Source organism: Lytechinus pictus, chromosome 8, assembly GCF_037042905.1.
Source record: "Lytechinus pictus isolate F3 Inbred chromosome 8, Lp3.0, whole genome shotgun sequence".
NCBI classification, from domain to species: domain Eukaryota; kingdom Metazoa; phylum Echinodermata; class Echinoidea; order Temnopleuroida; family Toxopneustidae; genus Lytechinus; species Lytechinus pictus.
In genome coordinates, this window is record NC_087252.1 from 9,511,892 (window position 1) to 9,539,772 (window position 27,881).

The window sequence follows — 27,881 nt, forward strand, 5'->3', positions numbered from 1 at the left end:
GCCTTTTTTTGTATTTTTTTTGGGGGGGAGGGGGTACCATATGTGCTTTTCATAATATAAATCATTACACAGACACAATTATACAAATTATTGAAAGCTATTTCTTTTATTAAAGATCATCAAATAAATTATGTTTTTATTCAGTATGAAAAGGTAAACAAACACACATATACAAACACAGTCGACAAAACGACCAGAAAAGTACCAGTGTGCTTTATACAAAAACAGTCTTATTACCCAAATTCACACAATCACATTTATAAATTTTGCTCTAAGTCAGGGTTGCCACATGAGATGATAATTACAGACTACTTTTTGTCTGAAAAGTGGCACAGCTGCAGAAAATGTGCATCAAAATTGACATTTCTCCTACGGTGGCCGAAAGGCAAGTCGAAAACGGCTGTTTTAACATTTTTGCACCAGCTACATATAGGTGGTTCGAATACATAAAACGGTCGTTTTCGACTTGGAGGGGAAACGTGACTGCACCATTACAACATAATATACATGTAACTTGTGGCTTTCGTAAAGGTGGGTGAAAATATATATATTTTTTTACCAATTGTTCATGTACTCATGGTATACCCAATTGGAAAATTTATGAATACCTCCATAAAACAAACACAGATTACAGTGAGTTGAAGGTTCCCTTAATAATCCCCCTCCCCCCTTTCCAAAGAAAAAAACAACTATGCAGCACTTCAGGCCCCCGTCTTACAAAGAGTTACGATTGATCCAGAGCTACGACTGATCTGATCAATCATAACTATGGAAATCCATCCGTGTCATAATTTTTTTCCAAAAAAAAACTTGCACAATGTCCTCTGTATGCAAAGAGAAGCGCAGTGAATTTTCAAGAAAACAATGAATGCATGAATATAGATCACAGCTAGAAAACACTTTGAACAAACATGCATAATAGATGTTGACGTTGCTGGCCATCCATAGTTAAGATTGATCGGATCAATCATAACTCTTTGCAAGACGGGGCCCTGATCTAATTCTTTTTTTTTTTTTAAGCTGCATTGTGCACAGAACAACAAAAAAGAATGGTGATAGGAAGGGAATGTTTTATACTTATACCATCACACACATAATTATATCCTAAATGTACCATTATATGGCCACGTATAATACAACCACTTACATGTACCGTCTAACTGCCTATTCTCATTTCAAGACTAGATCCTATTGCAACGTACTTAGTACTTGTTTTCTTCTCATTCTTCATTTTTATCCCCACTTATTTATTTTATTACATTTTCATTCATTCATTTTATTTTTATTTAATATCTACCTATTTATTTATTTGTTTACCTATTTATATTTTCTAAAACTTTTATTTCGTTTTACTTATTCATTAAAAATTTTTTTTTTTTTTGGGGGGGAGGGACCTCAAATTATTGGCTTGCATACAACTACATGTAGCATGCAAGTTGCCCGCTGTACACAGGATATACTTATGAAATCAATGGGCCGAGGGTGGGTGGAGTGGTACATGGAGGTTACCTAAAATTAGTTTTTACAAAAATAGCATGCACGTACCCCAAAATAGAATTATGCATGAATAAGGTACCCTTCATAATGCATTTAGATTCAAAACTTATTCAGTTTACATCTGTACATAAGAAATCATTTCATTTCACATGATTGCCATAAATTAAGCAAAGTTTTGAAGTATAGATAACAGTGTCAAATTTCTTCTATGATGGTACAGAATTTCAGTAACAGAGATATTTTGTAACTTGGCTTTGCCTTTATCAAATTACATGTACATTCTGTTGCCCAACATTGAAAATATAATTCAAATATTTATAACAAAATTCAGTTTGAACAAGTCTGATTGGAACGCTTATCTGCTCAGGCACAAATACCCAACAGTTTTTTTTTTAGCCTCACAAAAGAGATATTTATTCAAAGCGATTTTACTCACATGAGCTGCAGAATTAGAAGGGGGTGAGAACTACACACAAAATCTCATTCTAAATGAGAACTGAATCCATATATTATCTGTTACTAAAAAAAAAAAGCAGCATGAAAGTTGAATTACCGACTCATAACAAAAATCCTATTTCGAACTATTATTTTGTTGTGTCGGTGCAAGAATGCCCTTAGTAAAACGTTTTGGCGCACCACATTTGCGCAGAAAAGCCTTTACGCAATGTCCTTATGCATGCTTGCTAAGGGCCTTTTTTCGCGTCCTTTCAAAAAGTGCATGCGATGCGAATATCAAGTATGGTGTTATGGGCATTCTTGCACCAACACAACAATTTATGGCACCAAAATATTTCACATCCTTTCAAAATTCATAAGCACCTGAAAGACTTTTCAACCTAGTACTAAACTATGCATAATAATCACTCATTCATTCCTATGAAAATATAGGGATTTGAAAGTAAAATAATGAAGAGATGAGAAAAATATTGAATACACTGTAGTAGTAAAAACTATGTATCTTAAAGGAGAATGAAACCCTTGAAACCAGCTGAATCCATATCAAAGAGAAAAATCAAAGAAACATATTGTTGAAAGTTTGAGGAAGATTGAATGAATAATAAGAAATTTATGAGCATTTTAATATTGAGATCACTAATGCCATGTAGATCCTCCCATTGACAATGCGACCAAGATCTGTGATGTCACACACATACAACTCCCTCATTACTTTAGTACTTATTTCACTTATATTCTCACTTTTATAGAGTCTATCACAAGGTGAGGTGTTCTCTTTATGAGAGGACAAGTACAGAGGTTTCACAACATATATATTGATGAATCATTTGTCATATGATTAGAATAAGCAAAAAGATGTTTTGGGGTATATTTTCAGTGTCCAAAAGGGGAGAGTTGTTCATCTGTGACATCATAGATCTTGGTCGCATTGCCAACAGGAGGATCTCCATAGCATTAGTGATCTCGACATTCAAATGCTCATAACTCTTCTATTGCTAGTCCTATTTTACTCAAACTTTTGTTGATCTTATTCTTTGATTTTTCTGCTTTCACAAAAGCTAACTTGTTCAAAGAGCTTCATTCTCCTTTTATTCTAGTACGATGGCACAGACCTTTTTAAAAGCACCATCAAAAGACACGTCCCCCCCCCAAAAAAAAAAAAAAAAAAAAAAAAATACAATAAATAAATATACAAATAATAATAAATAAACAAAATAAATGAATAAAAATAAAATAAAATAAAACAACCCTGCACCCTTATCTGGACTTATAATAATAATAATAACGGTATATTTACCCAGTTTGTTTTGTAGTCTTATAAGATATACTCAGTACAATGATGACTAGTTAATTTCTAATATATACAACATTCAAACCTCGATACTGTCAAGATAAGATGTTGCTAGAATCCTTCCAGGCAATTCTTATATTCATTAGAGATCAAATGACCATCACATTTCAACAGAAATTACAGTACACTTAAGTTTGTTGGAAGGTTTTTTCATGGTGACTGGTGGACACCATTTTTCTTCATGTGACACTTGCTCCAGTCTTAATATTTCAGAGGGCATAGGGTTAAAGCAGCGCGCGACACTGGCACCGGTCTGACGGTCCCGGACCGGTAAAAATTGCTGCCGGGCCAGTAAGTATTCAGAATAGCCAGATTTACTGGTCTGATATAACCAGTAAAAAGTATATGAAACTGATAGAAATGATATTTTCTCCTCTTTTGTAAATTATAAAAATGACTCTAGCATCTTAAAAAAGGCTCTTATGAATTATGTTCCGTGCACTGTTTGTTTGTGCGTTTTTTGTTTTTTTTGGGGGGGCAATGAGAGCAATAAAAGACAGCAAAATAAACTAAAGTCTTGTTTTATTGCTTTTCTTTACATTTTGGGGACCAGTATATTTTAGGTTTGGACCATTTAAAAATGGAAAAACTACTGGTCCGACCTGAACAGGTTGGACTAGTCGAAAAAAGGGTTAGTGTGGAGGATTGTAATATAGTTTTGATTCAGAATAGTGTGAAGATAAGGATTAGGGTTTAATTAGTTTTGGAGGTTAGGTTTTTATGTTTGGCTTAGCGTGCAGATTTTTCATCAGAGCGACTGTCGCCGGAGCAAATGTCGTGGGACCGTTGACTATGCTAATGTACATGGGCCTATGGCCGGAGATTGACTTCATTTTGAGTTTGAAACCTCTTCATTTGATGATGACGAAAATGAATGAAGTTTTTAAAGGCAACTTGACAAAGGTCCAAGTCATTACTACTGCAGAAAACAGTAGACCTTGAGCGCATTAATTGGTACCACAAAATATACATCATAGGTCAATAAAATGTGTCCTGGCACCCCACAACCGACAATAGGACGTCCAAAATGATTAATTTCAGAAATTTTTTATTAGAATTTAAAAAGTACATCCAAAGATTTAAAATGACAAATAACTTGTCAAAATTAATCAAAAACAATCCTCAAAACTGCTTGAGTGAATGTAAAAGTTATTCAGTGAGATCTTTAAAGAATAACAAGAAAACAATGTGGATTTGCTGATGCAGGAGATAAGCATACCGTACAAATCTCTGATCACAAAAATTTCCAAGCAGTCCGGAAGAAAAAAAATGGTGTCAGATAAACTTTTATCTAATTTTTTTTAATCTAACTTTATTTGAACTTCAAAGTTTGACAGCAGAAAAAAGAAGAATGACTCTTTTGATCGGCTAATTTATTTCACTTTTACTCTCTGAAGACCAAACTACTATTATGACTATTTACAGAGGATCTTGCCTGGTGACGTATTGTTGCTTTCGAGGTGGCCGCCCACACACAGCCATAGAGTTGGAATTAATCAGGGCCCTATCTTACAAAGAGTTACGATTGATCCAATCAATCTTAACTCTATGGAAATCCATCAGTTTCATAATTTTGTCCACAGGAAATTCGCAAAAAGTCCTTTGTAAACAAAGGAGAACACACCAAATTGTCAAGAAATCAATGAATTTATGGATATACATTCATATCTATAATTTTTTTTGAACAAATATGTATTTTATATATTGACTTTGCTGGCTTTCCGTAATTGCGATTGATCGGATCAATTGCAACTTTTTGTAAGACAGGCCCCTTGTAATTTAGGGGCTAGAGCATAGGTTCTATATCATCCTCATTGTTTATCTGTTGTTCTTCACCTAAGTCTGCCTTATCATCAAAGCGTATCGTCCCGTCTGCTTTATGAAGCTCAAACATGATGATCTAAATGAGGAGGAAGAGGAGAAAAAAACAACAGTAAAAATTAATGTCCAGTTTGTATTTCCTTATAAAAAATGAAAACAAAAAATTCCTACAGCAAAATAAGCACACATGCAAAATCAAATTTGCTTTTGCTTTTAATATGAAGCTGAAATATTAAAATCCGCATGAAGAAAAAGACACACACAAAAAAAAAAACAATTATATGTAATGTCCAGTGTGTTTATTAACACTAAACCTATAGAATTCTAATATGATTTATAAAACACTCATATAATTAATTTTTGTTTTCTTTATAGTGGTCATATGATATTACCTGTGTTAGAATTCGAAAGTGAAAGACATAAACAAAGAAGGTAAAAATGAAGAATGTCTAGTTTGTTTTGTTTCACTAAAATGGCAAAATATAATTTATACGGCATGCATAATAATCACGTTTGCCTTTCCTTCATGACACTCATATATTGTGGTGGAGGAAGAGAAGGTGGGGGGGGGGGGATTAGCGGGGTGGAATTAACGACAAATTTCATACATGAACCAAAACTTGCTTTTAGAAATATAATTTAAAGTATTAAATCATTCAATATCAAGCTCCCTGCCCCCGATGCGGATCCAGCCAGGCTTGGACACAATCACCATTTCAGAGGCCATATTATTTTTGCACGATAGTAGGCCTCTCAAAACTATTGTCTCAAATTCACTACCCCCCCCCCCCCCGGAAAAACAATGCTTTGTCGCGATCACAATGAAGGAGTTCTTACCTCATTCTTTCCCTGTCTTAGCAATGGTCCTGGTAGATAATAATTCTTCTGAGGGCCAACGTTCCAGTAACGACCAAGATTGAAACCGTTGATGAAAATGACTCCCTTCTCCCAACCCTAGGTAGACCAAAAATTAGTATAGGAAGAAAAAAAAAGCAAGCTAGAATTTTTTTTAAAGTCCGCACATTGGTATTCGTAATACACATAGCATTTTCGTTTATTTGATGTACGATAAAACAGCAATGGGGATAAAATGCCTCGCTCAAGGGCATAAGTGCCATGCCGGGAATCAAACTCCCGATCCTTGGATCTGCAATCAAGTGCCGCGCCTTGGACCACTCGGCCGCGGCACCTCCTAAGCTAGACGTTGCATTCTTCAGTTGAAGGAAAAATCTACCTGTGCATCAAGCATATGTTTTGATAGGGGCAGACAAATGAGAGTCCACCTTGTCTCGATATACTGTATAAAGCTTTCATCATAATGGCAATGTATACACATAGATGTACTTTAATGGTAAAATAAATATCATGATTTACGTTTATTTCTTCAAAGTACAAGAACATAATATTGTGGTATTAAAATTTATGTGATAATATCTGTATCATATGGTGACTTGCTCTCTTTCATAATTTTGTGATTTTGTATGCTAACATTTTCTTTATCCCCCCCCCCCCTCTTTATCTAACTGCGCCAAGAGTGTCACCTTAGATAGACATGGTGCATTATAAAATAATGTACTCTAAATATTCATTTTTATCACATACATCTATACATGTATTAAATAAAAACAGTCAGGGCACTTAATGGTGATTTTGTTATCTTATGTATGACCTACTACCTTACACATTATGTGAATTAAACTATGCAAAGTGCCATTACTCAGAAAATGGTTAATACCCAAATGAGCATACAATATATCATCAGACACATTATCATCAAAGCTGCCAACCTGTAGCCTGTTGCATAAAACTTTTTACCTGAGAAAACTCTGGTAAAAACTGAAAACTAAGGTAAGTCTGATTTCTGCCATTGACTTTAACACAGGGCAAAAACTCAGCAAAAAAATACCTGAGTTTTCTCAGGTAAAAAGTTTTATGCAACAGGCCCCTGAATGAGAACATTTTATTATTCTAAAGGCTGAAAATCAGAATTTGGGTGAGAAAATCAGCATTTCCAAAGAAACACCAATATATAGATAACTCATAAAACTGAAACTTGGAATTTAGAAATCAGTATTTTGCATAGAACCATCAGTATTCTTCTCATTTTTCAGTACTCCTTGGCAGTTCTGTATCCTGATCTACAAAGTAAGATCCCTGTCACAGTTCTATTGTAGAATCAATCATCACTACAACTTACCTTCATATTTACAAAAGTGTCTTTGGGTTTGCTATCCTGAATTTCTAACGTTGCTCTATAGAGGGCTGGCTGCTTCTCACGCCCTTCGAATGCACTCCATTTCTTCGAAGTTGAAACACTGTCAAAGTGAAAGGAAAGAAGAGACTGTGATGCTTGATAGGATTTCAAAGTTTACATCGATTTTTAAAACAGTGGCATGCATTAGGTCTAGAATATTGTTATTACCACTCATTGTTTAATTGAAGCAAAGTCTTTACAAAGAGAAATGGAGTTGTGGGGAAGGATAAAATAACCATTGTTTCATACACTTCATTTGACTTTATAACATACACTTCATGTGACATATAAAGCGCCAAATCCACTCTGTAGGGTGCTCAGGGCGCATAAAAGAAATTAAGAAGTAAAAAGAAAGGTTTTAACCCTATCTAGGCCGGGGGTATTTTTGGACTCGGAGTTCATATGGCCGGGGGGGGGGGGCCTCCCAGCCCCCCCCCCCCCTTGAGATCTCGGCCATCGACCGCGCAATCGCTGATTTGTGCATACAACTGTTTGGGGAGAAATAAGCAAAACTTAAAAATGTCATAACCTTCTTATTTTACATCAGATTTTGATGAAATTTTCAGCATTATGCTTCTTTGATTTTTCTATATTCATTCGAATCAACATTTTTCTGGGGGTGGACTTGACCTTTAAGAACATTTTGGGAGGACTCTACAGAGTTATAATTTTTGATGTCTTCAGGAAGTCTGGTCTTCCTTTTAGGAAGAATATGAGAAAAAATTGGTCAACTGCAAGGATTGTTTTGCCAATCTTACCATGATATTCTTCCTTAATAAAATTTAAAAAGACTTACAAAGCTCAGAGCAAATTTTTCACCATTCCCCAAAGAGTAGCCCTTTAGTGAATTCCTTGGGGAAGAGGGGGAAGGAAAATAAAAACATGGCAAACATCGCTAATGTACTTTTACCAAACAATTAAAAAAATCTTGAAATGAAAATGAATTTTCAGGATACTTACGCTTCCATGAAGTGTTTTGTAAACTCCAACGGATACATCTCCCATTTTACTTGCTTTTTGTCATTGATCATTACATCCCCTAACAGACCTGAAACAGGGAGGCAAAAGAAACTGATCATGAGAGAATTCTGTCTTCAAAATAGTACTTTTCCTTCTGAAAGCCTTTCATGAGGAATGTGATCTCCAACATCATCATTACAAGATGGTATTCTTCATCTTGTCTCGTGCCTTCATTATTAGACTCGTTGAAAGTAAATGTGCAACGATCAAACAACATACAGGGTTCCCACAGATATTTGAAAACAGAATTCCGTGACTTTTCCATGACTAAATTGCTGCTTTCCATGACTTCCTGTGACGTCCCGAGAGTTAAGTAGAATTTGGGATGTCACAAAACTGGGAAAAATGGAAATCATGAACACCACTTATAATAGCAGTGTATGATCAAAAAGTATGAGAGTTGCGAGATATGACAAACTGGAAAGCTGCCATAGCCAAGAGGTAAATGCAATTCCACGACTTTTCACAAATTTTCCAAATTCCCTGACTTTCCATGACCACAATTTTTTCCAGGATTTTCCATGACTGTGGGAACCCTGAACATATCACTTATTAAGAATCAGAAGAGATAAAAAGAAGAGCGAATGAAAGCAAAAGAGGAAGAATGAAGGACAAGAAAAGGAACTAGATTTTAATTCGTGGTCTGTCCTTATTCTCGCCATCATGATCACTATCACCATGTTCATGCAGATCAATATGATCATCATGATGACAACTGAATGTTCATTATGGATAGAATACTTGTGAAAGATGGGAGATGATAAAGCACTGTGAAAAAGGTCTCTTTAATATATGACAATACATGTGATATGAAAAAAAGTAATTATAATGTGTTTTATCTTGCTAAATTTTAACTTTTATACCTTTTAATTGTCATAAAGGATCATGTACGAGGTGGTAAAAAGGAAAAAAAAAATCATCTTGTTCACCCCAGGACTTGAACCTGGGACCCCAAGGACGTAAGTCAAGTGCGTTATCCATTCGGCCACGATATTCCCCATAGAGATTACACGTAAGCAAATTTGAGAATTACAAATCCAATTTTGCAAGCGAAAAACGGGCATGATCCCGGCATCTGATCAAAAAATGGAGGGAACACTTCCGAAAGCTTAGAATCTCAGCTACAACACATCAGAGGCTCAGAGATAACTGACAAGAAAAAATGGAGATATCGCTCACGAAATAGAGGAATGTAAAATCTAGTTTTGAGAAATAGTCATGTCCCATAGAGATTACACGCAAAATGAGTAAAAATGACATGCCTTTATTATGTGCAATTTTTCAGGATGATCCGTTTACTGAAATGGAAAGTAAAGGTAATAACTCAGAAAGAGTAAGACCTAAGCTACATCATATTGAAAATTGGGCAAAAATTGACCAATATTCACAGAGTTAGAGTCAAATTTGCATAATTATTATGACGTCATAACAAGCAAAATTGATATTTTGACTTCCGACGCCATTTTGGTGACGTCATGATCAAATTGAGGGACAATGGTGACATGAAATCAAACTTACAACTCATACTCTATCAATATATGAAAAAAAAATGGGGGTCAACGGAATGTTTAAAGAGCTACAGTGAATTTTCAATAGGCATGTTTTTGCCCATATATGGCCTGTAGTGAGAGCTCGCGCGCACACGTGCTGCAAACTTTAACGGATTTTAATTTCGTTATTAATGGTCGTAGAAGGTTGATCAAGGTATGAAATTGTTCAGAATTATATCATCAATGCAATGATTAAAAAAACTGTGTTTCTGCGTTGCGTTATGGCGTTGAAATGCTTAAAATGACCTGAAACGTACCCAAAAATTTTTATAGGCCATTTTGAGGATTTTTTTTAGCTTTGACGCGCACGTCATGACCTTTACATGACCTTTGATGACATTAACAGATGACCTTTGACCTAAAGTTTATGTGATGTAAATATGGTTGATTATTGATGATGACGTTATGTTGATGATCAAATTGAGAATTTTACAAAATGGCGCGTAGATGACGTCATCATTATCAGATGACCTTGAAAAGCTTAGTATGCCGTCTCTATGATAGGCTCTATATTTGACAGAAAAATTAGCCAAATTGATTCAGCCAATTCGGAGAAAAGTTGGCGACAAACATAGGTGCGAAAAATAAATAAATAATAAATAATAAAGAAAATTCTGACGAAATTAAGAGGTGATCTATCATAGACAGAACATCTAAAAAGAGAGAGGGAAATGAGAGAGAGATAGAGGAAAAATGGGGGGAGGGTGACATGAATATATTTTTTTAATAATCACCCACCTTTTTTCTCGGTCTGGATATCCTTATCATAGTTGACTCTCCCAAGATTCTCAACCAGAATGTCAAGTACATTGTTGGCATCTTTTCCATTCTGTACAAGACAGAAAAAAAATTGTTTTCATAGAGGGCGGTATTCTGATAGCCATGGCTTAGTTAAACCTGGGATTGGTCCCTGGTCAGTATTTTAAACCTAATGCGCGTGTAACATTGATATTGATTTGTCAGTTCATTTAGCGATTGATCACTAATCTTTGTGTTACGGAGCCCTGGTTTAACTTAAAGCGTACTCCTACAGAGTGCCAGTTATCAAAGAAGTTATTCTTCAATTAAAAAGCATTCTTTTCCTGCAACAAAAAGTTGTTAAAAAAATGTATTGAATCATGAAATGGGAAGAATATGAACAAAATAAAATGAATTTTCATGAATTAATTGGTATATAACAATTTCCATGAATATGAAAGAATTATTAAGAAGCCCAGCATTCCATAGAACTGGTTTAAAATTCTAGTTCAGACTAGGTCTTGCCCCTAGGGCTAATTAGCAGAATACCAACAACAAAAAATGTTTCTTCTTCCATCCCATCATACAAAATACACAGTTCCTCTCAGGTCTGTACATGTAGCTCCAATTCAATGCAGTGTCAGCTGCCTGGGTTAATAATTGAAAAGTAATTTGCCAAGTCCGGCTCCAGCTGGCTTTGCAACCTCAATCCCCCTTTCAACCTAGCTGAATACTGAATGTATCCATTTAACGTCATCAGACTCTGGGAGTGGGGGGGATAAACCCGTTACATAAAAGCTCTTGTGCAACTGTTATGGTCAAAATAATACCCTCCCCCGGAACTAACAACGGAGAATACCCTTAACACTATTAGATTAATCATCTACGCACTCTTCCTTAGAAAAGCATCAGAAATTTAATCCATGTATTCTCACCCAGAGAGAGAAAAAAAAATTAAGCAATCATTTAATACCATCATATATTGTTTACAGAAATTTGGCTCAGATCTTCACAATTCAAACACACTAACAATGTGTATTGTGATAAAATAGCATTCAGATTTTTATTTTGAAACTACAAATCTTTCATACAACACTAAAACTCAATTGTAGAGAGAGAGAGAGAGAGAGAGAGAGAGGCTAATCAATATCTTTAACCAATTACCTACTGGAATCAGATTACCCCTGAACAAAGTCTTTGAGAACCAAAGAAAGGAGTAATGAACAAGGGAGCATTTCATGACACATTCAGTCAATGATTTTCACAGACACTAATGAAATAAGCTACTGAAATCCTTGCATCTGATTGGCTGAAAGCACATTAGCCAGTGAAAACCACTGACAAACCTTTAAATGAAACACTCCCCAGGTTAACTTACAGTGAGCTCAAGACTCCGATCCTCCTCTTCCGTCTTCCTCATCAAAACGCCGACCTCATCTCCATTCAAGAAAACCTATATGCAAACAAAGAAAGGTGATGGAACAAGTTTCCAAGATATGTGAGCCTCTCTCTGTTTTTGCAAGTATTTCCTAAAAACCTGAAAACTCTGCTTTTTAATCAATAACCTTTTCATGTATTGTCATCTTTGTATGTTCCGAACCACTGTGTAAACCCTGTGAAACAATGTTATTTCATATTAAGAGTGATATAAAAAAAACATATTAGTATTATTAAGTGTACATATATATTTGACAAAATATCATGTGGGCTGAATGTCAATTAGATCAAATTTATCCAAGAACAAGCTGGGTATAATCACAACGTAAACCTCTTCTCCAATTAAAAAGGTATAAACCATGCAATATGATCTTTTGACCCCTACATGACATTTGACCTTTTGACCCTAAGATGGCATTTGACCCCATCAATACACATGTGGTCTTATCCAAGGATCATATGTACCAAGTGTGAACATAACTGAAGCAGAAAAAGAAATGAGAGCAAGATGACCAAAAACTTGACCTTTTGACCCCTGACCCCATCATCCTTACGAGCACACATGTGGTATTACTCAAGGATCATATGCACCAAGTATGAATATAATTGATGCAGAAATAAAGAAATGAGAATAAGTTGAACAAAAGCTTTAACATTGTTATAACAGACCAACAGACTAATAGACCAACAGGAAAAGTGATCTCTAGGTCTCTGCCGAACTTCATTCAGGCGGAACAAAACCCTAGCCCAAACCCCTTGACCCAAATGAACCAGCTCTCTCAATGGATAGACACATTACCTGAGCTCTATCTCTTGGAGATCTTGACAAGGTCAGTTTGGTCGGTTTGGTATTAACTCTGCTCCTGTAAAGCAGGAATCCAAAACTCTGTCCACCCCCGTTGTTGATTGGAAGCTTCTCCATGGCAAGTATGTCATCATTATAAATGGGTTTCTGCATTGTCAAAAAGGGGAAGGGATGAAATGTGATATTTAATAGTTTAATCTTAAACATTAATTCAGATGTAATCATGTGACTTACACCGGTGTATTCATGTGACATACCCAACTGTAATCATATGACTACCGGTACTTGATAAATAATAACAAAAGTACTTGTACAGCGCATAGCATATTATGATTGTAATGCCTCTATGCACTCCCAAAGGACTTGGATATTATTACCCTAGTTTTATCTTGGTGGCCGTAATTACTTAAATGTATGCATTTCAAAGAATCAATTCCTGCCACGGAGTGACAACACAATACAAGGTGCAACCTGGGTTGAGTGCAGCACAATGTAAATCAATTTCTTACTGAAGAAAATCAAGGCCATGGCTGGGATTTGAACCCACATCCTTCTGTTTCAAAGTCCGAAGACTCTTCCACTGGGCCATAACAAGATCATGTGTCTTACCCCAGTGTGATCATGTGACTTACCCAATTAACTCTTTGTGCATTGACGTGTTACTTATCCAAGTGTGATGAATGGACTTACCCCACTTTGTGATCATGGGAAATGCCCACCTGTGTGATAAGGTGACTTGACCCACAGTATAATCATGTGACTTACACCACTCTTGAGATAATATGACTTAACAAATAGTGTGATCATGTGACTTACCCCACTGTGTGATCATGTGACTTATCCCACCAGGTAATCATGTGACTTACACCACTCTTGAGATAATATGACTTAACAAATAGTGTGATCATGTGACTTACCCCACTGTGTGATCATGTGACTTATCCCACCGAGTGATCATGTGACTTATCCCACCGGGTAATCATGTGACTTATCCCACTCTTGAGATAATATGACTTAACCAAATAGTGTGATCATGTGACTTATCCAACTGTGTGATCATGTGACTTACCCCACTGTGTGATCATGTGACTTATCCCAATGCGTGGTCATGTGACTTACCCCACTGATCTCTAGCAATGCAGCCAGTGACATGGTTTCTTGAACTTTGACTTCCGAGTATGCCACTTTACCTATAGCAACAGGAAGCTCTGGCAAGGTACTGGGAACTGAAGGAAACAGACAAGATTCAACATTATATCAGAGAGATCCACTTCTCAGTACTCTCCATCAGAGATGCAGTCAAGGCCATATTTTACCGCCTTCAGCCTCGACCCGAGTCACATGTACAAAATCCATGGGAGAACACTTTCCCCAATGGCCTTGTGACTCTGATCTACCAGCCTTTACTACATCCCTGCTCTCCATTATAACCAGCAATACTAACAACAATAACATGTTCTTAAAAACTACATTCATTTATCTACATTGTACTTATTTATTCATTTTAGGTTTTTCACCTCCGGTGCATAAAAATGGAACCATTATCAAGCTAAGGACGGGGTATTATGCTGCATTTGTTATAAAGGGCTTGGAGACCTGTGATAAGGGTCGAGCGATATGTAAGTAAAACAGAACAATTTGGATAAGCAATTGATAAATATTTTCCATACCAGTGATAATTTCATTTTAGCAGAACCTAATCATGGTCAGACTAGTATGGTAATCTTCAGTATTAGGATCTGACAAATATAACATGGATTTTTTTTTAAGTTCCTAACAATACAAATTAGACATGATCACGAAATTTCAATTAGTAAAAAGTAATAATGGAACTTTTTTTAGCTGCAAATTTTGTGACTCAACATTTTTTGGCCTGAAAAATTGAATTTTCCATGAATTTTTGTGCTCTTCCAAAATTCTGTGCAATTTTTTGCATTATCTGTATCGCAGAAGCCTAACAGACTTGGGAGATTTCCACTGGTAAATGGTTTGTTTTATTTGATTTTCCTTTGAATTTCATGAATTTTCAGTGTAAAGTTTTCATCAAAATTCCGTGAAATTTTTGCATTTTCTCTCCCGCGGAAAACTATGGACTCGATCCTACCTCTTCCCGTAGGAGTGTGCTTCTGGATGACTTCTTTGATCTTGAAAAATTTCTCTGTAGGCTCGCCAGACTCGGAGAGAGGCGCATCATAATCTGAAGTATGAAATGAAAAAATTTCCTGACGCGATTAATTGAAATTTAAAGACAAGAGAAATTCTCTTTTTTAATCCTGAAATTGGTATAATGAGATGCAGATTGGCCCTGAAAAGACTTGGGGTCTAATTAAATTCAATTCAATTCAATTTAATTTATTTGTAAACATAATCAAGAAGTTACAAAGTTAAATAACAGATACATAGGACTGAGCCAGGACCTATTAAATTCAGCCTGTGCTTATACTTGAGGCCCTAAATGACAATCAAGAAATACAATGAAATACAAAAAAAAATAACATTAACTTTGTTTAAAAAACATTATTTTTTTCATTTCTAAAATGTTACATTATGCTGACATGACTTTTTCTTTCACTCAATAAGTATCATGAAATAGGTCCCTACACTTTGGTAAAAGCTATGATGAAATTTAGAAAAATAATGCCTGGGTATTAAGATTTGGCCTATTAAACAGCACTTAGTCTACATATGATTTATAGATTAACTGAAGTTTCATTAGTAGAGGAAGTAAAAATAAGACCATCTGTGCATTAGACCATTTAACAATTGGATTAAGTGGTTATCAGACCAAGATAGTGTTGTGTAGACCGAGCGACAATATGACCAAATTGACAGTAGACCAAATGGAAATAGCCCATGCGGCATTGGACGAAGTAGACCAAGCGCTTGTAGAACAAGTGAATATGAAAATAAACCCCATAATTTCATTTCATTTCGTTAATTTCCATTTTCAACAATTACAGTTTGTTTTGTACATTTTGACATACAAATAACAAACCATATTACAAGCATCCCTGTACAAAAATTATATTCAAGATTATTTAATACATATCAGGTTGGAAATGAAGGAGGCTGCTGAAAATCGGAGCTTGTAGAGTGCAGCCTCCTAATAAATATTCTTGGAGTTACATAGCATATACAAATCAAAATAACAACTTGAGCATTAACCAATTAAATTAAAAAAATATAGGGGGAAATTAAAATAGAAAAGGAAATAAGAAAAAGATTAGAGGTCTCCAGAATCCAGCCCCAGTACTCACAAACAGACCTTGCTGATCAACAGGAAAACGAAAGAGATGGAAAAGTGTACGTCACACGATAATCATGTTTGTTTAAAAAAAATACAAGAGTTTGAGTGATGAAGATGTAATTCAATGGTTATTTAATTAGACCCAGCAATAAGACCAAAGTGATATTAGACCAAATAAGATTAAATAGCCCAGGTAGTACAAGTATTAAGCTTTATTTATGAGTAGACCAACTGCTTATAGGCGAAGTGGGTACAATCCCACATTAAGATCATACCATAGCTAGTTATGGTGGGTTTGTAGATGCCCTTATCTATGTTGCCTCCGTTCATAAACCCAAAGTTCGTCCCGCCGTGGTACATGTAGAAGTTAATGGACGCTCCCTTGACCAGGATACTCTTGGTCAGCTCGGCAATGCCATCGGCTGTGTAGATGTGATGCCTCTCACCCCAATGGTCAAACCAGCCCGACCAGAACTCCATGGTCATCAGTGGGAGATTGTCACCCTGATAAAATGAAGAGAGAAAGAGAGAGAGAGGGGGAGAGAGAGAGATGAGATATACATGTACATTTGTATGATGGTCCTGTGTTGATAAACAAATAATGAATGTTTATGACTGCAATGGACAAAATACTTCATGAGGTGAAAGATGAAAAGATCCATTCAAATGAGGCATAGCCGAGTTGAATGGATCATTCATTTCATTTTTAACCGAATGAAGTATTCTATCCATTGCACGAATGGAAATAACATTTATTATTCGGTTTACTGTATATGACACCTAAAAAATATTATTTTTCATATAAATTTTATGAATTTCGATGCAAAATATGCGAGCTCGGTCTTTTGATTGTCGCGTACATACAGCATGCCCGATGCAAACACGAGTGGTTTTACTTGTAGTGCCTGTAGTCTCAGTGCACGCGTGCAATGGACAAAATTGTATGGATCAAAAATTGCACGGTCGATGACGTCACTTTAAAATTGGCTGAATGATTGATATCAAACAACCAATAATCTATCTAGGTGTCATATAATTACAGTTGTATCAATACAAAAAGACAAAGGCCTGTATCCTGAAGTCAGGTTTAATTTAAACTCTGGTCTAAAATCGTGCCTTTTATACTATGGACAGCCAATCGTGACATAAATCGCAAACAGTAGAGGTTCAATGTACCAGCTACCTACTGTCTGGGAAGATTAAATAAGATAGTTGTCTTCACCATTAAATAATTCAGAAAGGGCACAGTAAAACTTACAATGTAAACAACATTTTGACACTTTTGGCTTCCCATAATTTTAGCACAGAGTTACACCATGGTCCAAGTTAAACCAGACATCAGAATACAGGCCCATGTATAAAGTAAATCAATTGTACACTGTCAGAGTGTTAAAACAAATGCAATTTTAGTTGAAGGAGTTTAGTGATTTACATTTTTTCAAGGTGTTTTCTAGTCACCAGCAATAGTATATAATATTCAACTAATGGGTGTAGAAAATGGTCTCTTTCTTCTGGGGAACATTAGAGGAGTATAAAGTCTGTGATTTTTTTTCACTGGCAGCTTGTTATAAGCTAATGAAGTCATTGCATCTGGTTGGCACAGAGCAAAATTGTCAGCAAAATTCACCGACAAACATGCTTTGTCAAACACTCCATGTAATTTGTATGATTAAAGGACTCTGTCTCAAGGCTTGTTGGGCCAAACTACACAATGTGGTCACTAAACAAAAGGTGAAGTAGCACGAAAATATTTGCAATAAAATGGAAATTTCTGTTGCAATTTTCAAATAGGGAGATGAATTTTAGCTGTTGCAAATCACTTAACTCTCTCTGTTGCAAGGCCTACAAAATTTTGCAAATTTGTGATTAAATGCAAGACATGTGTGATTTTTCACTGACAGTTTGTTATAAAAGCTCCTGACAACATTGCATCTAATTGGCAGAGATCAACATTGTCAACAAGTATCACTGATAAAATGGTTCATGAAGCACTTGAATGTAATTTGTGTGACTTAAAGGAGAATGAAACTCTTGGAGCAAGTTAGCTTTTGTGAAAGCAGAAAAATCAAAGAATAAGATCAACAAAAGTTTGAGTAAAATAGGACAAGCAATAGAAGAGTTATGAGCATTTGAATGTCGAGATCACTAATGCTATGGAGATCCTCCCATTGGCAATGCGACCAAGATCTATGATGTCACAGATGAACAACTCTCCCCTTTTGGACACTGAAAATATACCCCAAAACATCTCTTTTTGCTCATTCTAATCATATGACAAACGATTCATCAATGATTTAATGTTGTGAAACCTCTGTACTTGTCCTCTCATAAAGAGAACACCTCACCTTGTGATAGACTCTATAAAAGTGAGAATATAAGTGAAATAAGTACTAAAGTAATGAGGGAGTTGTACGTGTGTGACATCACAGATCTTGGTCGCATTGCCAATGGGAGGATCTACATGGCATTAGTGATCTCAATATTCAAATGCTCATAACTTTCTTATTATTCATTCAATCTTCCTCAAACTTTCAACAATATGTTTCTTTTATTTTTCTCTTTGATATGGATTCAGCTGGTTTCAAGGGTTTCATTCTCCTTTAAGGACTCTGTCTCATGCACATAGCTTGTTGGGCAATAACACAATGGGTGATTTCAAGTTCAGTGTTGACCTTTTGGTGTTGGTGTTAGGTCAATTTTTACACGATTATAACACCAAACATAAAATGAAGATGGTCCTGAAAAGTCAGTCACTAGTTGTTGAGATGTCAATAATGTGATCTGGATAAGTCTTACAAACTCTGAATAAGTTTTGGAGCTAGGGGAAGCGATTCAAATTTTTAACACGAACACCAACACCAAGGCCAACACCAGACTTGAAATCACCCAATGTGGTCACTTTATCGAAGGTGTTGCAAGAAAATCGATGCAATCAATTGTAAATTTCTGTTGCAATATTACAATAGAGAGATCAACTTTAGCTGTGGCAAATCTGTTAACACTCCGTGATGCGAGAGGAGATCAGTAATCGATTACAAATTTGTGATTAATTGCAAGACATATGATTGATTTGGATACCTACAATAAAGTTGCAATTGATCACACATTGATTGCAAACTCCTGAATTGGTTTCTATGAAAGCTTACCTGTAAAGCCTTCAAGTCTCCAAAATGCCTTTCCACGTTGTCCTGAAAGTTTGCTGTCATCAGAACTGAAAAAAAATACACAAAACTGGAATGTATCTTCTGCTTTATTATTATTTGTGGAGCAATGGCACTGTGGCCCAGTGGATTGGTCTACGGACTTTGAAACAGAGAGTCATAGGTTTAAATCCCTGCAATGGTGTAATTTCATTCGGCAAGAAATTGATCTAATTGTCCCAGTTCAAGCTCAGAGTCAAAACAACATGCTACCTGGTTTGAAATGCAGAAAGAAACATAGACCCTGTTATTAGATTATTTTATTTTTATCCCGGGTAGAAGTAATAGTACTAGTAGTAACAATTATAGGAGTGTTAGCGGTGGTGGGAGAGTTAAATTGCCATAATTAAATATACAGGTACATGTACATGAACATGTACGTAATACATACATGTACGAGTTGGAAGCTATTCATGCAAGGTCACATGACGACATGTGACCAATGAAATAACCTATATTTTTCATGACTTACCACCTGGCAATCGTCCCTTTTTCATAGCCTTCTTTGAGTTATCGGATGTAACTAGTAATTCTGTCACACCTTTCGTCACCATAGCCTGAAATGATCAAAAGCAAATGATTTTATTTTTCCAGAGAGAGGTGGAGGGAAGGGAAGGTCATACTTTAATACAAACAATTAATTGGAAAGAATACTATCTGAGAATGTCCGTCTCAAACAAGAAGATGCAAATTTCATATATACCATATCAAATTTGCATCTCCTTGTTTGAGATGGACATTTTGAAAAAGGATTCTTTGTAGTATGCCTAATAAAGAATTGGAACTCTTGTTGGAATGGTCCCCAGGGAGTGGAGAAAGTGCATACAATGGGTGCAGGCATGCCAGGATGCAATGACTGGGGTAATAATATCTACAATGTAAAGCACTATTAAGAAACATAAAGTATTAAAAGCACTATATAAATGTATTAAACTATTATTATCATGCTAATAAAATAATTAGAATTGAGAACCATTTAAAATCCTGCTTAAAATAAAGTTTGATAAACACACAAGAGAATGATGACTGTGCTGTAGATGCATGCATTAATTCTTACATGACATATTCAGGCAATAGATTTTAAATATTACGGCTATACAGTGTACATGTACATAACACTCTTTGAAGAAATACCTACATGTATACAGCTATTGTATTATCTCAGTCATCAGATTTGTCTAATGCAAATAATCCAAGCTATAAATATTTCCATTACATGTACATGTACATTGCATGAACAGCTGCTCCCAAATCAATAATTGTTTTCCCATTCACAAAACATTCTTGCCAACAGATTGCAAATAGAAGTTGGCAGCTCGGCTTCAATTCTCAATATCAAATTATTCATTGAAGATAATTTAACTACTTGGCTTTAAACATCATAATTCAAAATGCATTATTATATTAAAGTTAATTAACAATGATCAGAGAAATGAAACAGTGCCAATTTATCTTGGTACAAAATTTTCTGTCCTCCATGAATTACCAAATTTAGGGATTTTCAGCAAAATTCATCAAGAGATAACAAAATGAAAAAAAAAACTACATGTAAGGGGGAGTGAACTGATCAAAACATGTAGTCTATCCTTGACTGTATATAGGCTAGTCTTATTATATACCCTTGAAATAGTTATATAAAGAGAATAATTAGCCTATAATTTCATTTTTGCAGACACTAGAATGTTTTTTAGAGGAATTCAATACCTGTTCTCTCACTTGCTAACATAATCGTGCAATGTGATATGAATAAAGTAATGAATTAGTATGTTCTCATTCAAGTGAGTCTCTGTTACAAGACTACATTCCTCAGAATGTTCCTAACTTCCTATATGTGTTTGGAACCTGGCCAGATATGATTAGTAAAGGACCTGAGGTGGGGCTATTATCAAAGGCTGTTGGTTTGTACACCCTTTAATTATTTATTTATTAAAAACAACAAAGTTATATCGCGTTTATAAAAAAAATTACATAAAAATACATTCAACATCCAATCAAAAAGCTCAATTCACACAAATCCTACATCATAAGGAACAAAAAAAAAAAAAAAAAATGTTGTTTATCATGTTGGGGACGCACGTGTTTGATCACGATAAACCAAAATCTAAAATACATGCAGCTAAATAATATAAAAACAATGAATTCTGACTGATCAGATTAAATTTGACTCACCTCTTTAACAAACTCCATATATGCCGCGCTGTCACCATAGGACCCATATTCATTCTCCACCTGAAATGCTATAATAGGTCCACCCCTGTTGTACTAAATAAAATAAAACAATTATTTAATTTTTTTTTAAATTAAAATGATTGTAAAATGATTTTCTTACAATATGAAATATTTCCAGTGTTTGAATGGGTGGGGTGATAATCTGACAATAAATGGACAAAATTATCACTTCAAGTTAAACTTAAGACGTGACAAACTATTAAAGGATACTTTAATTCAAGAAAAATTAAGGAAACTATAATTTTTTTTTTAGGGGGGTGGGGGCCTGAGGGGTGATTAATTTTCACTGATTTTTCTCACAATCACGTGCTCAACAGCCATCACCTCTAAGGTAGGGGTGGACTTTGATATTTCACAACCCACCTCCCTCTCCCAATACAATTTCAATACAGCCCTGGGGCCCGTTGCAGAAAGAGTTGCAATCAATTGCAACTCTAAAAATCATGCGCAACTTGATTTTCAACAGCGCGCATTTGGGACTTGCGATTGATTTTTTGACTTGCGTTTAAACGCAACTCTTTCTGCAACGGACCCCTGGTGGGCGTTTCATAAAGCTGTTTGTAAAATACGAGTGACTTTACAAACATCTTGTGTTAAATGATATATCGTTATGTAATAGCACCAAAGAATTAGAATATGTTCCAGACTTCCAGTCACGTGTAAAGTCGTGAATAGCTTTACGAACAGCTTTAGAAAACACCCACCTGGGTCCTGTCTTACAAAGAGTCGCGATTGATCCCATCAACCACAACTATGGAAAGCTAGCAATTCCAACGTCTAAAAATGCATGTTTGTTCAAACAAATTTTGAGATATGATGTGTACTCATATATCCATCATTGTCTTGACGATTCAGTGTGGTCCTATGTCTTTACAATGTTTTTCCCCACTGCAACAAAGTAGGAAAAAAAAAATTATGACAATGATGGAATTCCATATAGTGGAGGTTGATATATAGGCCCTGTCTTACAAGGAGTTGTGATTGATCCAATCAACCGCAGCTACGAAAAGCCAGCAACGTCAACATCTAATTGATGTATATTCATACATTCACTTTTATTCTGGACAATTCAGCATGCTTCTCTTTGTTTTCAAAGGACATTGAGCCAATTTCCTGTACAAAAAAATTATGACATTGATGGATTTCCATAGTTACGATTGATGGGATCAATTGTAACTCTTTGTAAGACGGGGACCTGGATCCCATCTTACAAAGAGTTACAATTTATCTGATCAACCTCATTATGGAAATCCATCAATGTCATAATTTTTTCTACAGGAAATAATCACAATGTCCATTGTTAACAAAGAGAAACACATTGAATTATCAAGAAAACTATGAGGTACATGTATAAATATACATAATTTCAAGAAAAAAATTTTGAATGAATATATGCATGTTATACGTTGACATTGCTGGCTTTCCATAGTTGTGGTTGATTGGATCAATCTTTAACTCTTTGTAAGACAGGACCCTGTTAAAGGGCTAAGTGTTGACTTACTTGAAGTGGGACAACCTTTGGAATGAGGTGATCAAAGTACTTGGTGACTGCTTCGGTAAACAGGGGATAGGTCGTCCTTACTTTCATTTCATCATCTGCCAATAACCAGCTGTATCAAAGGTCAAAGGTCACAAATTAACAAATGTACAATGATTTTACATGCAGTACATGTAAACATGAATCTAAGTAATAATATTAATAATCATACTTGCTTATATCGCTCGACACTTACTTCATTAGAAGTCTCTATTAAAGGTAAATGCTAGCTTTGGTAACGATATCAAAATGAGTTCGTACAGAATCCAATGAAATGACCACCAAAGTGTCTGTTTGTATGAATAAAACGCATGTGCCAAAGGATTCTGGAAGAAATTGTGTAATTGCTGAGAAATCAGCAAATAAGCACAGGATTCGGGTAGAGCGTCGGGCCCGACGCTCAAAGCAATAATTATACACTGTCCCACGTGCGCTTATCTGTGTTGGGGAAGTTCAGTCTGAACATTATTCAGCGTAGATTTCAAGATTTCACAAAGTTCAGTTTATGTAACTGTACCAGATCTAGATCCTCGATGATATACTGACAATTAAGCCTGGTTTTACAGACTTTCTCATGAAATCAGTGTTTACTGCAACTACTGGAATTTCTCTTTAAGCGCTCTACTAAGTCAATAATACAGCATAATTACCCTGGCTTTAGCAGAGCAGCTGTTACGCGCACTGCCTTTCAAGGAATAAATTCCTACCAGGAAACATTCACCTCAACTCGGTTGCGTGAAGCACAATGTAATTTCTTGCTGAAGGAAAAGACACCATGGCTTGGAATCAAACCCACATCCCTCAGATTGAAAGACTGAAGTCATAACCACTAGACCACGATGCCCCCATAGTACTTTTCTACTCTTTCTTCTTTACCACCTTTATAGAATACAAAATGACAACAGTAGGCCTACTATGAAGTAGAAGAAAATAAATTTTTATAATATTATTTTCATTTTGCTCCTTTCGTTTAATTGTCATTGTAAGTATCATAATAATCACTACAGTTATACATTCTCATAATCATTAAAATTAAAAGTAATTTTCATGACTTCTGTGACCTTTATCGGTTGACCTGAAAAAAATGGGATGAAGAGACGGACAAATAGATGGACAGCCTCTCTGGCATACACCGTTAGTGGGCAAGCGAGCGGGGGCATAAACAGAGAAAATTGAAGGAAATCTTACCTTGGCAGACCACCAAGTTCCCATTCAGCACAAATGTAAGGACCTGGTCTAAAAATAACATATAGGCCAACCTTTTGGGCTATCTTCAAGAACTCTCTGAAAATTGAAGAAATATAAAAATTGCATTTTACAATAATGAGAAATACACAATTGAAAAAAAAACCATAGAACAAACATGACATACATGTACCCCCCCCCAAAAAAAAAGAGAAGCTCATTCTGATGATAATTTGTCTACCCTGCAAAGTTTCTTGTTTTGATGCAGGAAAACTTTCATTTGAAGGCACAAAAGTTTTAATCAAAATGATAAAAAAGATGATTATAATCCCATGGCACTCATTGAACATGTAAATGTGTACATTTTATGTTCATACTACCGGTATGTACAAGCATATCACGTTAAACAATGTTTCATTACAAAAATATATCAGCTCATATATTGAATTCCATTCAAGGGCAGATCCAAGCTATTTGACTTGTGATGTACCAGGACCTTTAGAGACTTAAAAGTTAACATTAAAAAAAAAAAAAAGAACAGGGAATCTTTTATGGATTTTGGAAGGCCAGATGTGACCTCTTTAATTAGTAAAAAAAAAAGTAATCTACAATTCCATTAATGATGAAATATTAAATTAATGTGCTCTTTAACATACCGGACGAGACAAAAACTGATTTCTTTTTTTAGCTTGTCATTAAAACTCTGTGAATTGGATTGGCCCAAAGCTGGAAATCTCTCATTATTTTCATCTGGTATCTTATGCCATAAATGAAATGATAGAACTCGTTATTATGCAATAGCTCAAAATGTAAACGTCCGCGCTGTGACGTACGGGACATTTGTCCAAAAACAAATGGGGAAAGTGAAATTTCATCAAAATTTATACTTGATGTATTAAAACCAAAGTAAGTTAAGTTTTACATAGATTATCATGATTGATATATATATATTTCTATAATAGTATACACAAAACATAGCAAACACTTTACGACCTTATAAATATTATGAAAGATGTCTTGCAAATATTTCCATGTGTTATTGAATGGGGAAAGTGAAATTTCATCAAAATTTATAATAAACTGGATATAAACCAAAGTTAGTACATTTAAAATGGACTATTATGATTGATATTTATGTCTCTTATGGTATGTGATGAAACAAAACATAAACACTTTTATATGAACTTATAATAATTTATGAAAGATTTAATTGATGACATAAGACCTACATGTATGTGAGCAAGGATGCTAATTATATATGCACCCTTGTTATTTATTACCAATCATAACTTTGTATCAACCTTTTACCAATACTCGACAATTGATATATTTCAATAAACTTTATCTTTGCTTCTAATTGAAAAATAACCCTAATAGGAAATACATAGAAATCATATACTGTGTGGTGTGTCCCGTACATGTACATTGTACGTCACACAATTGTCCCGTACGTCACAAAGCTTAATTAGCTGATATAATTACATGTATGAAATTAATTCAGTAAATTCACTTCCATTTTTGGATACAGAACTCTCCAAAGTGTGAAGAAAACTGTTTAACTTTAGTATCTAAATGCCTGTTGGACACCAGATAATTAACATAATTAATTAATTTTCAAAATCTTTTTTTTTTCTCAAATGTTTGCATTAACTTTTAGCACTACATGTACATGACCCCAAAGAAATATTTGCTAATTATAATTTGCATTATCTGCAGATAAAAAAATGTGATGTCCCGTACATCACGCTAATTCATGATTTCTTGGAATCATGACCTTGGCATTCATTATTAAACTTAACGTTTTCAGAAGCAAAAAAATTCAGAGTATACAGAAAGCTTAAAAATGATGTATGTTACAAGATAGGCAAAGATTTAATTTTGGCTTCAGAGAGAACAATAGCTTGGACCTGCCCTCAAACAATGCCTCTTAAATTTCAATTCATAATTGGGAGGGAGCCAAAAATAAAATATTAACATTTATTTACAGCACTTTGATGGGATCACAGGAAGGATTCAATTTCAATTAGAAGTTCGGGGAGACCGGGGTTAGTTGGAACGCGGGGTAAGTTGAAACATTGTAATTTTCTTTAACGCCTGTAAAATAAATTAATGCAATACTGCCCCCAATTTATTGCTATTAATAATACAACAATGTTGTATTATTAATAGTGCTAAGTTGAGGGCAGTATTGCATAAATTTATTTTACAGGCGTTAAAGAAAATTACAATGTTTCAACTTACCCCGCGTTCCAACTAACCCGGTCTACCCTACACATACATGTAGTTGTATGATTTTTCATTATACTTCAGAGTCAGTATGATGGTGGTCCCCAAGTCTGCGCACCTCACGATATGAGTTAAGATTTAACATGAATTTCTTTTTATTTCACCATATCTTTCAGTAAATAATGTTCCTTTATTATTATGATTAAATGTAACAAATATCTCATAAAAATTTGAAAGAAATATAGGATTTTCTTGGAAAAAACCTTGGGCAGTCATTTTCAGACTGGAAAAAAAAATGAAACCCCATGTCTGCGCACCATTCACTTTGCACAGGATTCAGGGATTTTGATGAGAAAGTCTGCATTTTGAGGCCGTCACATGAAATTCCCAAAATTCATCATTTTCCACCATTGTGAGTCAGATTTTTTAATGAATATATCTGTGTATATTGCATGTGTAAAGTTTGTGTTCGTCCACTTCGTCACGTATCTTCTTTTACTAGAATCGCGCATGTACGCAGACAAGGGAGACTGCACACTGAGAATTGGGGGAACTTGCCATAAATATTTTTAAGAGAGATGATGAAGGACAATGGACAAGTATTTCAATGGTTAGTTTTTACTTTACACATTTTTTCTCATAAAAATGAAAGTTAAAGCTATAATATAAAGCTTTTTTTAAATCTTTTGTTGTAACTGTTCATAATGTAGTATGCTTCAAGTACACTGTAGAAGAACAAAGTCATGCAGTTAACATGTACACTGATTGAAGAAGATTAAAGAGTACACCCAAGATAACATGCGACTGTGAGTCTGGTTTTCAAGTTTTCCTTGATATGTAAATACGGAAATATGATACCATTCATTTTTTCCCCATAATCAAATTAAAAGGCAACTTTATATCAAAATTCAGACTGAAAAGGAGTGCATTGGGGGGAAATTTCAGCTGATGTTCAATTTCACTTTATGTGCTAATATTTACTTTAATAACAAACTGATTTAAATTCCTTCATTTTGCCAGCAAAATATATTCTGGGTTTTAAAGGTTTATCAAGGCTACACCTGGCTCCACCTATCATTCAAGTGTGGTATTATGAAATGTATGGTATAATAGGGAAAACTTCTATTGTCAGGTTTGTTTTACTGTTCACTCTAGTTCATTTTTGCAGCAACATAATCTCAAGGTTCAATCATAACAAGCACAAGAGGGGATTTGAGGGTATTTCAAAAAATTGGCAGTTTATCCACTGAATGGATATTTGATACCTGTCTATCTTAATAAAAAAATAGTCAAACTAGTTAACAGAGTAGGGTATATAATAATTATCA

The 27,881-nt window shown here is 35.1% G+C and overlaps 1 protein-coding gene across 4 annotated transcripts in view; it reads right to left on the reverse strand.

The window, feature by feature from the left end:
* Positions 1–87: 87 nt before the first annotated feature.
* Positions 88–27,881, reverse strand: part of LOC129266345 (beta-galactosidase-1-like protein 2) — a 33,499-nt gene continuing 5,705 nt past the window's right edge. For 2 of the 4 annotated variants that reach the window (XR_010294402.1, XR_010294401.1), the window contains 16 exons: positions 24,331–24,426; positions 23,107–23,215; positions 21,546–21,638; positions 19,849–19,933; positions 19,323–19,387; positions 16,452–16,680; positions 15,034–15,126; positions 14,049–14,155; positions 12,924–13,076; positions 12,066–12,140; positions 10,688–10,778; positions 8,340–8,427; positions 7,323–7,440; positions 5,963–6,079; positions 3,784–5,204; positions 88–1,394 (listed from right to left, as the gene is read on the reverse strand). Coding sequence is in view for 2 of the 4 variants with exons in the window: in XM_064103547.1 (XP_063959617.1) it covers positions 5,091–5,204; positions 5,963–6,079; positions 7,323–7,440; positions 8,340–8,427; positions 10,688–10,778; positions 12,066–12,140; positions 12,924–13,076; positions 14,049–14,155; positions 15,034–15,126; positions 16,452–16,680; positions 19,323–19,387; positions 19,849–19,933; positions 21,546–21,638; positions 23,107–23,215; positions 24,331–24,426 (1,633 nt within the window). In the remaining 2 variants the exon portion in view is untranslated. Of the gene's footprint in view, positions 1,395–3,684; positions 5,205–5,962; positions 6,080–7,322; positions 7,441–8,339; positions 8,428–10,687; positions 10,779–12,065; positions 12,141–12,923; positions 13,077–14,048; positions 14,156–15,033; positions 15,127–16,451; positions 16,681–19,322; positions 19,388–19,848; positions 19,934–21,545; positions 21,639–23,106; positions 23,216–24,330; positions 24,427–27,881 lie in introns of those variants that run through there. The other 2 variants (XM_064103547.1, XM_064103546.1) reach the window with 1 other exon arrangement.